The sequence below is a fragment of the Bufo bufo genome, chromosome 3 (genome assembly GCF_905171765.1).
Source record: "Bufo bufo chromosome 3, aBufBuf1.1, whole genome shotgun sequence".
Classification (NCBI taxonomy): Eukaryota; Metazoa; Chordata; class Amphibia; order Anura; family Bufonidae; genus Bufo; species Bufo bufo.
Window position 1 is genome coordinate 250586307 of NC_053391.1, and position 17018 is coordinate 250603324.

General features: G+C 43.1%; 1 protein-coding gene across 1 annotated transcript in view; it reads left to right on the forward strand.

The window, feature by feature from the left end:
* STRIP1 (striatin interacting protein 1) overlaps nt 1-14970 on the forward strand; it is a 52932-nt gene extending 37962 nt beyond the window's left edge. Inside the window, exons 15-21 of the mRNA XM_040424095.1 lie at nt 2824-2921; nt 3073-3199; nt 12052-12152; nt 12241-12307; nt 12400-12504; nt 13276-13480; nt 13577-14970. Of these exons, the coding sequence (XP_040280029.1) occupies nt 2824-2921; nt 3073-3199; nt 12052-12152; nt 12241-12307; nt 12400-12504; nt 13276-13480; nt 13577-13824 (951 nt within the window). The 3' untranslated portion in view covers nt 13825-14970. The remainder of the gene's footprint in view (nt 1-2823; nt 2922-3072; nt 3200-12051; nt 12153-12240; nt 12308-12399; nt 12505-13275; nt 13481-13576) is intronic.
* The last annotated feature ends 2048 nt before the right edge of the window (nt 14971-17018 follow it).

The following is a 17018-nucleotide window of genomic DNA, read 5'->3' on the forward strand; positions in this document are numbered from 1 at the left end:
CCGAGATGGCTGTCTCCCACTAGTAACACTTCCCTCCTGTACCGATACGTATTCATAGGAGGTTAAAAAGCAAAGATGTATAAATGTATAAATTTACAGATTTAACCAAATCATTTCCCACAAAAATATATTTCAATCTGCTGAGCTTCTCCTGCTCTATAACATGGTGCTTTCAGATTGCATTACATTTTGTGGTGACAGGTGTTTGTCATTCATTTCTCCTGTCCGTGTGACTGCTGCAAATCATATTTCTGGTCACTGCTCACATAAAATCATTAACAATAAAAAATAAAAATAAAAAAAAACACGTATAATCAGAAAATGAAAACTAAATACAAATATATGCTTCAATCTGTAGTTTAATTAGTTCCACTATAAGGTGTATATAATACAGTATACACAGCATCTTGGTACACACCAGATCAATAATGTTTTTAATTTTCCATTCTTATAATGTAATTAAGACAAACAACTTATACCTTAAAAAAGGGGGCAGGAAAAGGGCAGGAAAAAAAAGAATATTTATGTTTTTTTTTCCCTACCACCTTTTCCAGTAGAATTGCAGTACTTGCCTCACTGAACTTCCTAGTGACCAGAAAAGTGCGGCTGCTGCAAGACTCCCTCCTGCTTGTCCCACCGCACTAGATGGAGCACATTGGTCATTTGGATAAACTGCCTGCTCCTTTCTACTCCACAGGTACAATGTATGCCTGTAAGTAGGTCTGCAGCTATCAACTATTTCTGTAATCGAGTATTCTGTCGATTTAAGCCTTCGAGTACTCGAATAGCAAAAAACGAATTAAAAGAACATTTTTCTTTATAAAAACACATCAGCTTCCGCCCCTCCTAGCCATGTCCCCAGGACCAGTGAAACAAAATGCTTACCTCTCCGTTAGGGGGTGCCGCTCCACAGCTCCTTCATCATCTTCTCCGCGCACTGCACTGTCGTCCTGACGTCACACAGCATCAAGTCATAGTGAATGCTTAGGTGTCAGGACTGAAAGTGCAGCGCGGTGCGGGCTGTCATGTGACCATGATTTGCATCAAGGATTTTTTTGTGTCAAATTACTCGATTCTATCGAGTAATCGTTTAAGCCCTACCTGTAAGTTCACATTATATCCAAATGATTGGGGCACTCCATCTAATTGAGAGGGGAGATCACATTGTTGGTAGATGGGATGTTTTGTCACATGTAATAAAGCATGGGTCAGTACTTTATACACAGGACAGTCATTACAGAAAAGGAGATTACAGCCAGAGAGGCTGCTGACCCGTGTGAGTTGCGCTCCAGATGCAACAACCTGAGAAGCAGTGTAGATAATCCACAGGGTAGAGCCGTAATCCCCTACCAGATCCAGAGGAAGGTTCGGAGTGTAGACAGAAGATCAACAGAAGACCTTGGAAAATTTGGCATACTTGCAACGAATTTCGGGACCATACCGATTCCTTCGTCAGTCAATGACCAACGTATCTTGCAGAACACAGATCAAAATTTAAAATACACTGTTTGAGGTAAAACTAAAGGAAGGGGAGGTGCATCAACAGATTACACGCCTCGTCGATTGACATGCTAAAATCCATATAAGAAATCACAGGAATAATTGTATATATAATAAATATTCCAAACTAAGACATTTACTTCAATGCAATGCATTTTCCATAATGAAAACATTAAATACAAAAAGCTTATTATTGTATGGATAAATAATATGTAATGTTATTCATGGTGCATAGAGTAAATAATATTCATTTTAGTAATACAATAAAGAAGTTATATTCTTACAACTTAATTTAATTTGTCTGTGGAGCTACACCATACTCACAAATATAAATCGATTCCTGCAATAATAATAGTAACCACTGAGGCTCAGAATATACTCTGGGGGGGAAAGAAAATGTTTGTTATTAAATATATTCTATTTCATTATTGTTAATAAGTCCATAGACAAATTAAATGATGTTTTAAAGGGGACCTTTTATGGGATTTTTTTTAATTCTAGATAAATACCTTTACTTGCTGTCATTTATTTTTATTTTTTATATCTGTCCTACGCTCCTGTGCCCCCCTGCAGTTTTCCTGCTCAGTATGTAAATACTGAGCATCGGTACAGGGAGGAGGAGACTCCAGGGTTTCTCAATGGGTGTCTCCTTCTCCCTGGCTGTGCCGCGATCCAATCACAGCTGAGAGCGTCACAGCCAGAGAGGAAAAAAAAGCTCACCTACTCCCTTGCTGTGACGCTCTCCGCTGTGATTGGATCGCGGCACAGCCAGGGAGAAGGAGACGCCCATTGAGAAACCCTGGTGTCTCCTCCTCCCTGTACCGATGCTTAGTATTTACATACTGAGCAGGAAAACTGCAGGGGGGCACAGGAGCGTAGGAGCAATATTTAAAAAAAACATTCAGGGTGGCAGCATCAGCAGGGGATTTATCTAGAATAAAAAAATCCCATAAAAGGTACTCTTTAAGAAAAGCAATTTCTACCGCATCACTCTGTTTGGTATGAGGTAGCGTCACTTGTGAGTTCCACGCTCTTCTGCCTTTTTAACCAAAAGAGAGAGTCACAGCCAAAACTGAAAATAGAGTGTAATTGGTATGTTTCTTGCATAATGGGGGCTAATGTATTGCTGTATCTTTTTAGCTGATCAGACAGTCCCTTTAATGACGGTACCTTGTCCAGTAAAGACACAAGCACTCTGTCGTTCCCTCTCCTAATAATAACAACTCTATTTAGTGAGCATTGTGTGCTAGAGTCTGTAGAGACATATTGAGAATAATCATTATGTTTGCTCTAAAATAAATGTTACTCTTGTAATCCGTTAAGATTGCGTTACTGAAGATCCTGCTTGCTGCTGCACCTACTTCCAAGGCCAAGACCGATTCAATTAATATTCTGGCAGATGTGCTTCCGGAAGAAATGCCGTAAGTAATTCTAGGATGAGTGGGCGCATGTGTAGGATGGTTTAGCTCAGCTGCTGAATGAAAATCTGTGCCTTTCTATAAAGTTATTTTTTTTTGTTTTATGTGAATTTGCCCCTCCACTGCTGTCTTACACCCTCATTTTCTCTTCTAGAACCACTGTTCTACAGAGCATGAAACTGGGAGTAGATGTGAATCGACACAAAGAGATTATTGTGAAAGCTATCTCTGCTGTGTTACTGCTGTTACTAAAACACTTCAAGCTAAACCATGTTTATCAGGTTTGTATTTGTTAAAGGGGTTGACGGAGTAAAAAGTCAGGGACGCTATTAGAATTACAAAAAACATACTGTTCCCAACGCCCTCTGTTCCAGTGCCAACACTCCAATTCTCCTTGCCACTGCAGCCATGGTGTCATGTTTTTGGCTGCCTTGACGACGTACCCGTATACTGCACATGGCCAGTGCAGCCAGTCAGTAGTTTCAGTGGTATATGGCACAAGACCTCTGAGGACAGTTATTGCCTGTAGCAGTCATGTGTGGTATATAGGCACTTCACTGCTGCAGGCAGGAAAACAAAGCCTGCAGGGAAGATGGAGCAGTGGTGCTGGAATGGAAGAGGGTTTAGGATGGTGAGTTTCAAGTTTCTTCTTTTATTCTAACAGCTTTGCTGCTGTAAAAAAAATTTTTTTACCTGGACTGTTCCTTTTTAAAGTTTTTCCGTCTTTCTAAACTGAGGGTTCACATGACACATAGGCACTAAATAAAAACAGAGAGGTCAGAGATTTTTCCAAAATACAGTTGCTTTTACATAAAAAAAAGAATTTATCAAGCCCTGCACTGCAGGATTCTGGCTTCAAAAAGTCACAAAATTTGTATTTTTGGGCTTAGTTGCGCAAACATTTTGCAGCATTTTACACCCCTCACGCCAGTTTTGAAAAGTGAGAGTGAAAGTGGGCTAAAAAAAAATAGTTGCAACCAGTAAAGGATTTGAAATAAAAAGTGGGGTAAGACCTCAAGACAGACGTGTTAGACTTAAAGGTGAATCAAATTTTATCAAGGCGATGTTTGATTTGTCACAAATTACGGCAACGTAGTCTTCAAAGGACTTATTCACACCTTTCAGGGCCTCCGTCGCATATTCCATCAAAAAGACTGAACGAAACAGTCCCGCATGCCGGGCTTCTTTTTCCTGTTAAAAAATAAAAAAACATTTAAAACTGAAACTGAGCGAAGTCCATTCGGGTCAGTTATATGTCTTATCCGGCACTTCCGTTATTTTTGTTGTTTTGCTCCTCTAACGGAGAAGAATAACGGAAATAAACAGCGACAACGTGAACTCAGCCTAACTCTGGTAGCCCAGACATATACTATATACTTGTTTGTAGATTTGATGGACGTCTGCCCCAGAAGTTCCAGCAAAGGATGGGAAAGGACATGGGTGAAGGGAGAAGGTCCCATCCAGTCATATGCCTTTTAACCTTTGTCCTGCATCATCCAGGGCCGGTTCTAGGTGAAATGGGGCCCTGGGGCGGAAAACAAAAAGGCCCCCCCCCCCCCCCCACATGACACTTGCTGACTTTAACGTCCCGTATTGTAAACAAATGCGGGCTAGTACACTGGCACGGGTGAGATGGTGCCTTGGATGGATCCGATCCAGTTTAATCAACCAACCTACCAGTAACTGCCCCCCCCCCCCCCCCCCCCAATGCACATTTCTCCAGTCCAACTGTCCAAACAGAACCAGGGCGGGCTAGTACACTGGCACGGGTGAGATGGTGCCTGGGATGGATCCCGATCCAATTTAATCAACCAACCAGTTACTGGTAGGTTGGTTGATTAAATTGGATCGGATCCATCCCAGGCACCATCTCACCCATGCCAGTGTACTAGCCTGCCCTGGTTCTGTTTGGACAGTTGGACTGGAGAAATGTGCATTTGGGGGGTGTGAGGGGGCCAGTTACTGGTAGGTTGGTTGATTAAACTGGGTCGGATCCATCCCAGGCACCATCTCATCCGTCCCAGTGCCACTATACTAGCCCGCCCTGGTTCTGTTTGGACAGTACCAGTAACTGCCCCCCCCCCCCCCCCCCCCCCCCCCCCCCAATGCACATTTCTCCAGTCCAACTGACTCCAAACACAAACAGAACCAGGGCCGCAGCCTGCAGGGCGGGCTAGTAGTACACTGGGACGGCCCAGACGGGTGAGATGGTGCCGGACTAAGTAAGTCATTGAGTGGGAAACACTGGGAATGGGATGGATGGATGGATCATGGATCCGATCCAGTTTAATTAACATCAAAACAATATAACCAATGAATTATGACCCTACCAGTGAGTGGAAGTTTGGAACTTGGCTGTGGGCTGGCTGCCTTCTGTCTGTGGGCGGCGGGCCTTCCCTGGCGCTGCTGGCAGAGTCAGACTGGGCTCTGGGCTGTGGCTGGCTGGCTGGCTGCCAAATGCCAATGGCGCTTGCTTGTTTGTTGCTTAACCACCTCCGGACCGCTGTACGCAGATTCGCATTCCGGAGGTGGCAGCGCTGCGCACAATCACGCATATACGCGTCATCTCGCGAGACGCGAGATTTCGCTCAAAGCCGGCCCGCGCATGCGCATCGCGGGCCGGCAAAATTTAAAGAACAAGTTCGTCACCAGCCTGCCAGCAACGATCATTGGCTGGCAGGCTGGCGATTTTCAAAAAATCCAATCACAAGTCATATAACAGATCATATTAGTAAATATGATCTGTTATATGGCTTGTCTGCTCCTGTGCTGGTCCTTTTCGTCGGTTGGATCCAGCAGAGGAGCAGACTGAACTGTGAGTACACCAAACACTACACCTTAGCCCCAGATCACCCCCCTGCACCCCAATTAACCCTTTGATCACCCCTTTGATCGCCCCTGTCATTCACTAGTGAAAGGAAAAAAAGTGATCAGTGTAAACTGTCACTTTTTTTTTTTTCACTAGTATTGGCTGTTAGGTTTTAGGGATAGTTTAGGCCCCTTGGTTAGGTAGTTTAGCGTGAGTTAGCGCCCAGCCCACCGCACCGCAGTCACTTATTCGCTGTTTAGCGTATCGCTAATCAGCATTTGTACTTTTATAGTATCTGTAAGTGATCAAAACTGATCACGGTCAGATCTATAATAGTATTAGTGTCACCTTAGCTCGCCCTCCACCCAAAACGCAGTGTTTGCCCGATCAGGCCTGATCGGTCGCCCACACGTGCGTTCACCCACGCCCGCCCCACCGCAGTGACAAAAAATATATATTTTTTTGATCACTGCACATTCATTTTACACGCACTGCGGCGATAAAAAAAATCAGTTTTGATATTTTTTATCAACCGCAGCTGCCTCCGGTACTTCGCTAGCCTCCCCTTTGTAAGACAGGCTTGCTTTTTTTCTTGGGTAGTCTCAGGGAATACCCCTAAATTTAGTAGTCCAAAATGTCAAACAGGGGGTATTCTTCTGAAGAGGCCTACAGGATTCTGACCCAGTCGGATGAGGAGTGGGAACCATCATCTGACGAATCTAGCGGGTCAGAATATGAACCTGTAGAAAGCAGTGGCTCTCTGACCCAAAGTTCGGACGAGGAGGTTGAGGTCCCTGGCAGCACCAGGCGTACCCGCCCCCGTGTTGCTAGACCACAGGTTATGCAGGATCCGCTTCAAGAGCAGCAGAGTGGGGCTGTCGCTGCCGGATCACGTGGTGAGGCATACACAAGCAGCGCAGCCCTCCCTGGACCTAGTACCAGCACTGCCGTACAACATGGTGACGTGGCGAGCACCAGAAGGGCAGTTGAAGCTGGTACGGTGGCACGTGCAGTAGTTACCCCGTCGCAGCCACCGCACAGACAAACCCGTAGAGCCCCTAGAATCCCTGAGGTGCTGGCAAACCCTGATTGGCAGCCCCCAACTTCAGCCGCACCTGTAGTTCCCTCTTTCACCGCCCAGTCTGGAGTTCGGGTCGAAACAGCTCAGATCGGATCGGCACTGGGATTTTTTGAGCTGTTCTTGACTGCGGAGCTCTTGGACTTAGTCGTGGCAGAGACAAACCGGTATGCCACACAATTTATATCCGCCAACCCGGGAAGCTTTTATGCCCAGCCTTTCCGGTGGAAACCAGTCCAAGTTTCCGAACTTACATTTTTTTTGGGCCTTCTCCTCAACATGGGTCTAACTAAAAAGCATGAATTGCGGTCATATTGGTCCACGAACCCGATTCATCACATGCCCATGTTCTCTGCTGCTATGTCCAGGGCACGATTTGAGGCCATCCTCCGTTTCCTGCATTTTAGCGACAACACTACCTCCCGTCCCAGAGGCCACCCAGCTTTTGACCGGCTCCACAAAATTTGGCCCCTCATAGACCATTTCATCCAGAAATTTGCAGATTTGTATACCCCCGAGCAAAACATCTGCGTAGACGAGTCCCTAATACATTTTACCGGGAGCCTTGGCTTCAAACAATACATCCCAAGCAAGCGTGCCCGGTATGGGGTCAAATTGTATAAGCTCTGTGAAAGGGCCACAGGCTATACCCACAAATTTCGGATCTATGAGGGAAAAGATCAGACCCTGGAACCGGTCGGTTGCCCTGACTACCTGGGGAGCAGTGGGAAGACAGTCTGGGACTTGGTGTCACCCTTATTCGGCAAGGGGTACCATCTTTATGTGGACAATTTCTACACAAGTGTGGCCCTCTTTAGGCATTTGTTTCTAGAACGGATTTGCGCCTGTGGCACCGCGCGAACTAGTCGCGTGGGTTTCCCCCAACGGCTTGTAACCACCCGTCTTGCAAGGGGGGAGAGGGCTGCCTTGTGTAACGAAGAACTGCTCGCGGTGAAATGGAGAGACAAGCGTGACGTTTACATGCTCTCCTCCATTCACGCAGACACGACAATCCAAATTGAGCGAGCAACCCGTGTCATTGAAAAGCCCCTCTGTGTCCACGACTATAATGCGCTCATGGGAGGGCTGGACTTCAATGACCAGATGTTGTCTCCGTATTTAGTTTCCCGCAGAACCAGACGCTGGTATAAGAAGGTGTCTGTATATTTAATTCAATTGGCGCTGTATAATAGTTTTGTTCTCTACAGTAAGGCTGGGAGAACACGATCCTTCCTCAAATTCCAGGAAGAGATCATCGAGAACCTCCTTTATCCAGGAGGTTCCGTGGCCCCATCCACCAGTGTAATTAGCCGTCTACACGAGCGACATTTCCCCAGTGTCGTTCCATGGTACCTCAACCCAACCGTCACCCCGAAAAAGATGTTGTGTCTGTAGCAGGAGTGGAATAAGGCGTGACACCCGCTATTTCTGTCCTGACTGTCCTGACCACCCTGCCCTATGCTTTGGTGAGTGTTTCCGGAAGTACCACACACAGGTACACCTAGCATAGGGATTGCATCTCACAGGACAGGCACACAGGGCTATTAGGGCCCTTTTACTCACAGCTGCTGCAAACCTCTCCTTTCACCTGGGATAAAGTGCATAACGTACTTCGCCACATCTTTGGGCGATTTGCGCTTTGCACATTGTCCCATGGGGAAGGAGAGGTTTGTTCTATAAAGGTAAAAAAAAACTAAACAAAAAAAAATAATACCGGTAAGTAAAAAAGTTAACGTTCAGTTAAAAAAGTTTTTAATATGTTCTGTTGAAAAGTTAATAAATTTATTGCGTTGCGGCCTGGTTTTTTCTTTTTTGTTTTGTTTTTTTTTACCTTCCAGGTGGACCAACCGATCGACTAGCTGCAGCACTGATGTGCATTCGGACAGAAGCATTGCGCTGCTGTCAGATTACATGCAAGTCGGTGTATGCGGCGCTGCAAGACGAGATTTCTCCTCTGCAGTAAAAGATACGTTTGCCGAGGCATATGAGCTGAGGAGGTGGCGGTGTTCATATACTTTGGCAAACACTTTGTATATATAAAAAAAAAAAATCCCGGCAATGATTTATTCATCCACATCGATTGATGTGAATGGAGAAATCTGGTTTGCCAGGGCATACGAGCTAAGTGGGTATGGATGTTGGGCGGAGCTCCTATGTCCTGGCAGACGCCTTTCCCCTCTTTTTTCTTTTTTTGGCAGAGATTTTTTCATCCACATTGATCGATGCGAATGAAGAAATCTGTGCCGTTCATTTTTTTCTTTCAGCCCAGAGGCTGAACGAAAAAAAAAATCTCATTACCCGTATGCTCAATATAAGGAGAATAGCAGAAACTCCTAATGCTGGGCATACATGTAATGATTGCGAAGACCCTCAAATGCCAGGGCAGTACAAACACCCCACAAATAACACCATTTTGGAAAGAAGACACCCCAAGGTATTCGCTGAGGGGCATATTGAGTCCATGAAAGATTGAAATTTTTGTCCTAAGTTAGCGGAAAGGGAGACTTTGTGAGAAAAAAATCAAAAAAATCAATTTCCACTAACTTGTGCCAAAAAATTTTTTTTTCTATGAACTCGCCATGCCCCTCATTGAATACCTTGGGGTGTCTTCTTTCCAAAATGGGGTCACATGTGGGGTATTTATACTGCCCTGGCATTTTAGGGGCCCCAAAGCGTGAGAAGAAGTCTGGTATCCAAATGTCTAAAAATCCCCTCCTAAAAGGAATTTGGGCACCTTTGCCCACCTAGGCTGCAAAAAAGTGTCACACATGTGGTATCTCCGTATTCAGGAGAAGTTGGGGAATGTGTTTTGGGGTGTCATTTTACATATACCCATGCTGGGTGAGATAAATATCTTGGTCAAATGCCAACTTTGTATAAAAAAATGGGAAAAGTTGTCTTTTGCCAAGATATTTCTCTCACCCAGCATGGGTATATGTAAAATGACACCACAAAACACATTCCCCAACTTCTCCTGAATACGGAGATACCACATGTGTGACACTTTTTTGCAGCCTAGGTGGGCAAAGGGGCCCACATTCCAAAGAGCACCTTTCGGATTTCACAGGTCATTTACCTACTTACCACACATTAGGGCCCCTGGAAAATGTCAGGGCAGTATAACTACCCCACAAGTGACCCCATTTTGGAAAGAAGAGACCCCAAGGTATTCCGTGAGGGGCATGGCGAGTTCCTAGAATTTTTTATTTTTTGTCACAAGTTAGTGGAAAATGATGATTTCTTTTTTTTTTTTTTTTTATACAAAGTCTCATATTCCACTAACTTGTGACAAAAAATAAAAACTTCCATGAACTCACTATGCCCATCAGCGAATACCTTGGGGTCTCTTCTTTCCAAAATGGGGTCACTTGTGGGGTAGTTATACTGCCCTGGCATTCTAGGGGCCCAAATGTGTGGTAAGGAGTTTGAAATCAAATTCTGTAAAAAATGACCAGTGAAATCCGAAAGGTGCTCTTTGGAATATGGGCCCCTTTGCCCACCTAGGCTGCAAAAAAGTGTCACACATCTGGTATCTCTGTATTCAGGAGAAGTTGGGGAATGTGTTTTGGGGTGTCTTTTTACATATACCCATGCTGGGTGAGATAAATATCTTGGTCAAATGCCAACTTTGTATAAAAAAATGGGAAAAGTTGTCTTTTGCCAAGATATTTCTCTCACCCAGCATGGGTAAATGTAAAATGACACCCCAAAACACATTCCCCAACTTCTCCTGAATACGGAGATACCAGATGTGTGACACTTTTTTGCAGCCTAGGTGGGCAAAGGGGCCCATATTCCAAAGAGCACCTTTCGGATTTCACTGGTCATTTTTTACAGAATTTGATTTCAAACTCCTTACCACACATTTGGGCCCCTAGAATGCCAGGGCAGTATAACTACCCCACAAGTGACCCCATTTTGGAAAGAAGAGACCCCAAGGTATTCGCTGATGGGCATAGTGAGTTCATAGAACTTTTTATTTTTTGTCACAAGTTAGTGGAATATGAGACTTTGTAAGAAAAAAAAAATAAAATCATCATTTTCCGCTAACTTGTGACAAAAAATAAAAAGTTCTATGAACTCACTATGCCCATCAGCGAATACCTTAGGGTGTCTACTTTCCGAAATGGGGTCATTTGTGGGGTGTTTGTACTGTCTGGGCATTGTAGAACCTCAGGAAACATGACAGGTGCTCAGAAAGTCAGAGCTGCTTCAAAAAGCGGAAATTCACATTTTTGTACCATAGTTTGTAAACGCTATAACTTTTACCCAAACCATTTTTTTTTTTTTACCCAAACATTTTTTTTTTATCAAAGACATGTAGAACAATAAATTTAGAGCAAAATTTATATATGGATCTCGTTTTTTTTGCTAAATTTTACAACTGAAAGTGAAAAATGTCATTTTTTTGCAAAAGAATCGTTAAATTTCGATTAATAACAAAAAAAGTTAAAATGTCAGCAGCAATGAAATACCACAAAATGAAAGCTCTATTAGTGAGAAGAAAAGGAGGTAAAATTCATTTGGGTGGTAAGTTGCATGACCGAGCAATAAACGGTGAAAGTAGTGTAGGTCAGAAGTGTAAAAAGTGGCCTGGTCTTTCAGGGTGTTTAAGCACTGGGGGCTGAGGTGGTTAATTGCTGCTTGCTCCTTGCCTCAATGCCTCCTTAAGTTCAATCCAGGGGGGGGGGGGGGGCGGAGCCTGTGGCAACGTACGTCAGCCAGACCCTAGACGTGCCTGCCTGTACCGTGCATGCCGCTGCTCCAGTCTCGAATCTCTTAAAGAGACAAGCAGCGGCAGCGCAGGCACCATCAGGTGAGTCAGGGGGGGCCCCTCCACTTGACTCCAGACTCCGGACCAGCCCAGTTAGTTTTAATTTATCAATTACATTACTGCGGCGGCGGCGTGGCGTCTCTCCAGACACAGGCACACAAATTGACAATAGAATTATTCAATTAGTAGTTGCGGCCGGGCTGGCGCTGGGGGCCCCTAAGGAGTCGGGGGCCCGGGGGCAATTGTTCCCCCTTGCCTCTATGGTAGCGCCGGCCCTGGCAGCACCACATGTCCTCTGTTCTCTTTTGCCTGAAGCCGTTGCATGGTTTATAATGCTTTACCTTTCTGTATGTGTTATTTTTGTTAACATAAAGGACCCTTTGTCTGTAAAGTGTTACAGAATATGTGTGCGCCAAATAGCGGGTATTCACTTTCGCTTTGTCACATGCTGACGTTTTTTTTCTCTCCCCAGATGGAATATATGGCTCAGCACCTGGTGTTTGCAAATTGCATTCCTTTAATATTGAAATTTTTTAATCAAAATATCATGTCGTACATCACAGCCAAGAACAGGTGATTGAGGCGAGCGTGGTAAATGGCATTACATTTCTGGTAAATTGCATGTAAACAAATTATTTTTTTTTTTTTTTCATTTTGATAGTATTTCAGTTCTTGACTACCCGTACTGTGTGGTCCATGAGTTGCCAGAGTTAACAGCAGAGAGTTTGGTAAGTCTGGTGAATTGATATATGAAGATTGAATAATATGAACTTATTATTTTTTTTTATTTTTTTTAACTGGTCTTGTAATCTCCTTACAGGAAGCTGGAGATAATAATCGATTCTGTTGGCGTAACTTGTTTTCATGCATAAATCTTCTGCGCATCCTAAACAAGCTGACCAAGTGGAAGCACTCTAGAACCATGGTCAGTAGACTCCATCTTAATCTTAGTGTATATATATGTGATAATATGCAGCCTAACTTTTAATGAAGTATTAAAATGCCTCACATGCTTTTCTGTAATTGTGAGTAAATCCTAAAAAATGCGGCATGTTGAAACCTTGTGGGAGATGGGAAGTGAACGACAGTAGACCGAGGAAGGTGTGTGGTCTTGTCAGTAAAAAAAGCAATAGCCACTCCTAAGTACTAGGGGACTGATGTATTATCTACTTTTTGTAGATTTTTGTGCCTAAATTATAATTTTACATTGAACATCTCACTTCTGGAATGAAGTGCTCATGGACTTTACATGTGCTTAAAGGAGTTACAACAGCTGCGGCTCCTCTCCCCATACCACACATGACATATGCAGTCAGCAGTATAGAGCCCGAGATCTGTTCTATGCTTAGGAGTCCAGTGGGCGGTCCTGTATGTGATTGCTCTCCACACTGGACTCTAAGCATAGAAGGAGAGGAGATTTAGGACACCAGATGATGAGTAGTTACACTTTTCCCATAAAACTATATACTGTATCAGTCTGCTCCGCTTCTCTGGTCTGTGACACAAAGCCCGCAGATTGCACAGCATTTTCCACATGACTGCTTCACTTTATCATCTACACAATACTGTGCTTCTTAACAGTACTGATTCGATATTTTATTGTAGCATTGTGTTTGCCTTTTTGAGCCCAAAGAGTTGTGTGCTTGGCGATTACAGCTACTATTTATCATGTATCTTGCTACTTTCTCTTCCATAGATGCTTGTGGTATTCAAGTCTGCCCCCATTCTAAAAAGAGCTCTTAAAGTCAAGCAGGCGATGATGCAGCTATATGTACTTAAGTTGCTGAAAGTACAGACCAAGTACCTAGGACGGCAGTGGAGAAAAAGTAATATGAAAACTATGTCAGCCATTTACCAGAAAGTGCGACACCGTCTAAATGACGACTGGGCGTACGGAAACGGTATGACATCTAAGAACTTGTTGGATTTAATTTTTTTGTGTCAATTTCTTTAACAGACTTTTTTATGAAGTTTTTTTTTTTTGCTATTTGACATAGATCTTGATGCTCGCCCCTGGGATTTTCAAGCTGAGGAATGTGCACTAAGAGCCAATATTGAGCGCTTCAACTCTCGCCGTTATGATCGGACTCATAGAAACCCGGAATTTCTTCCAGTAGACAACTGTCTCCAGAGTGTGCTTGGTCAACACGTAGAACTACCAGAGGATTTTCAGATGAACTATGACTTGTGGCTGGAGAGAGAAGTGTTTTCTAAACCCATATCATGGGAAGAGTTGCTGCAATAACATGCACTTTAAAATCCGCCTGGAGATAGATAATATTCAGCTTCATCTTCAGCATTTATAACACTAGTTTTCAGAAAAGGTTGGGACCTCTTACTGGCATTCTCCAATGTACAGTACAATACCTGGGCCAAACAGCTAGAACATAGAAAAACACTCATACTTTCATGGTATCTAACAGCGCATGCCCTTTTTAGTGTTTTTTCTGCACACTTTGGTTCACCTAAAGTAATCACTCCACTTTTCATGAGTGGGTCTGTGCTTACATTGTTACAGATACCAAGGTAGGCCATGTAAGGCTGGTTTCACACTGCGGTACAGCCTTCCGCCAGGCTGTTCCAACATAGAATGTAAGAAATCGGCCGGACACAAACTGGCAGATTAGTGCCAGATCCCATTATATTTGATGGGGCCGTGCGGCATTCCAGCCATGAAGAATCTAGCAGGCTGTTCCCAACCAGAACAGCCTGCCAGATCTGTAAACTCTAGTGTGAAACTCGCCTTATTGAAATATATCTGCTTCAAGAGGGCAGCTACTGTCTGACCCTTCATATATTGTAAATGGCCTTCGCTGTGTAGCTACAACATGTAAGAGTGTTTTATCCCGCTAAGACCTTTTGCACGTGACCGTATCCGTATATTTGATCCGTGTGCTGTCCACATTTTTTTGCGGACCCATTTACTTCAAAGGGTCTGCAGTCCGCATTTTGTGAACAAGTATAGAACATGTTCTGTTTTATGCGGAACAGACATTCGGACTTGCAAAGCACATAGAAGTAATTTGTGTCCGTATGTCCATTCTGCAGGGATAGAACATGCCCTATACTCAACCACAAAATGCGGACCCATGGAAGTCAATGAATCCACACAAAAAAATGCAGACGGCACACAGACCACATACGTATTTTGTGGACCACAAAACGGATATTTGTGTGCATGAGGCCTAATGGAAAGATTATTTGTGACTCGCATTATTTATATTTTGTGTATTCCACCAAATGGTCTCAGTTGAAAACCGTGTTGCGGAAAGCAAATGTACACCAGTGAACTATTTATTATGGGTTTGAAGTAACATTCCTCGGTTATGTTCCAAGTTTTATGTGTTTTGTTTGTGTGAATTTAGCTATAAATATATTTTATCAGCTTCTACAAAATGTCTGACTACACATAAAAGCGGAATTAAGTTAGATTTTATTGGGCTGCAAAAATCTAAAAAATCATCCAAAAATTCAAATAATTGTCATCCGTGTAGGCACTGCACTCTTTCATTATTCATTCATGCAACTTTTTTTAACAAATATCCTTTTAGACCTTAAACAGTCATATACCCCATTGTGGACCTTTTAGGATTGATGCGTTGGCAGATGTCAGTCTGAAAGGGGAACTGACACATCCATCGTGAAAGCTGAAAATTGAGTGCTATATTGTTCCAACTTGAAAAAGTATCCTTATTAGTAACCTGTAGAGGGAAGAATATTTAATGGATACTTACCCTTCGTCTTTTTTAACAGAAGACCTGGCAGCCGCTTCGTCCGTTTCCTACAGTGTCACTGCATATGCTGTCACTGTATATAATGTAATTTTATAATACTGTTGAGGGGGCCCTGATAATGCAACCTTTCAGTTCTCCTAGTGAGCGGGCCCCAAAGCAGACTTCCCATATAGCTACGCTCCTGGCGTCATCACTGACATTAACCTGGCTGCTCCTGAATACAGAACTCTACAATGCCTGCACAACCCCGTCCCATGTGTCCTGTTCTCTGACCTCCCCTCTATTGCTGTCTCTGGATGGCACAGGGATGTGATGGCGAATTTTTATCGCGAATATAGGTACTTTGAAAATTCGCAAATATTTAGAATATAGTGATATATATTCGTAATTTCGAATATTTGAGATTTTTTTATTGCGAAGTTTTATCACTAATTTTTCAATTGCCAAGTAAAAACATGATTCCTCCCTGCTTCTTGCTTGTGGGCCAATGACTCATTGGCCCACAAGCAAGAAGCAGGGAGGAATCATGACTTTAAATAGGAAAAATGATGAATATTCTAAAAAACTAATATATGGCACTTAAATTCGAATATATTAGTTTTTTCGAATATTCATAATATTCTAAAACAAGAATAGCGAATATTCGAAAAAAAAAACGAATATAGAGCAATTTAGCTAATATAGTGCTATAATCTTCTTTGTCTAATAGTTGTAATTTTTTTCTCATCTGAAGTTCAGATTGGATTATGTCACTATATTAGTTAAATTGCTCTACATTTGTTTTTTCGAATATTCGCTGTATTGCTATATATTCTTGTTTTATAATATTACGAATATTCGAAAAAACTAATATATTTGATATAGTGCTTTGACTCATTGGCCCACAAGCAAGAAGCAGGGAGGAATCATGTTTTTGCTCGGCAATTGAAACATTTGCGATAAAAATTCGCATTAGGGAAAATTTGCATATTACTCGATCATTACCGTGTCGATTTTTCGAGTAAAAAAAAAAATCGTAGAATATAACGAATATTCAAATTTGCGAATATTCTAGAAAATATTCGCGAAATATCGTGAATTTGAATATGACCCCTGCCGCTCATCGCTATATATAAAGCTGAGGGTATGTGTGTATGTATGTCCGCTAAAGGAATCCGCACCGTCGCATTTACACGAAATTTGGCACACAGATACATCAGGTGTCCAGGAACGTTGTAGCTCTCTAGCACGTATCGTTCCTGAGATATAAAAAAAAAAAATATGCATTAGCCAATAGAAGCCTGGTCACATGACCCTTATCAGCCAATAGAAGCTCGCAGGCCTTTTAGTCTCCACATACACATTTTTTTTTTTCCCCAGGTCTCCATAACAACCCAGCCATTTTTCTTCACTGCTGTAGGTCAGCTTTAAAGGAAATCTGTCACAGGATAATCGCTATTGAAGTAAAGCCATAGCCTAATAGCACTTAGTACCTTATTTCCAGATGTGCCTTTGTTCCAGCAATAGATTTTTTTTTATCCAATGAAAATCCAGTTTATTTGGTATGCAAATGAGCCAGTAAGGCGCCCAGAGGGGCGTCATTCTTGCAGGAAAGAGCCCACGCATGCCTCCTGCCACAATGTGTCCACCCACCCCTCCTACATCACATTCCAGCCATAACTCTTCCCCCCCCTTTTCCCTGTTCCCAGCATGAGGGCGGGCTTGG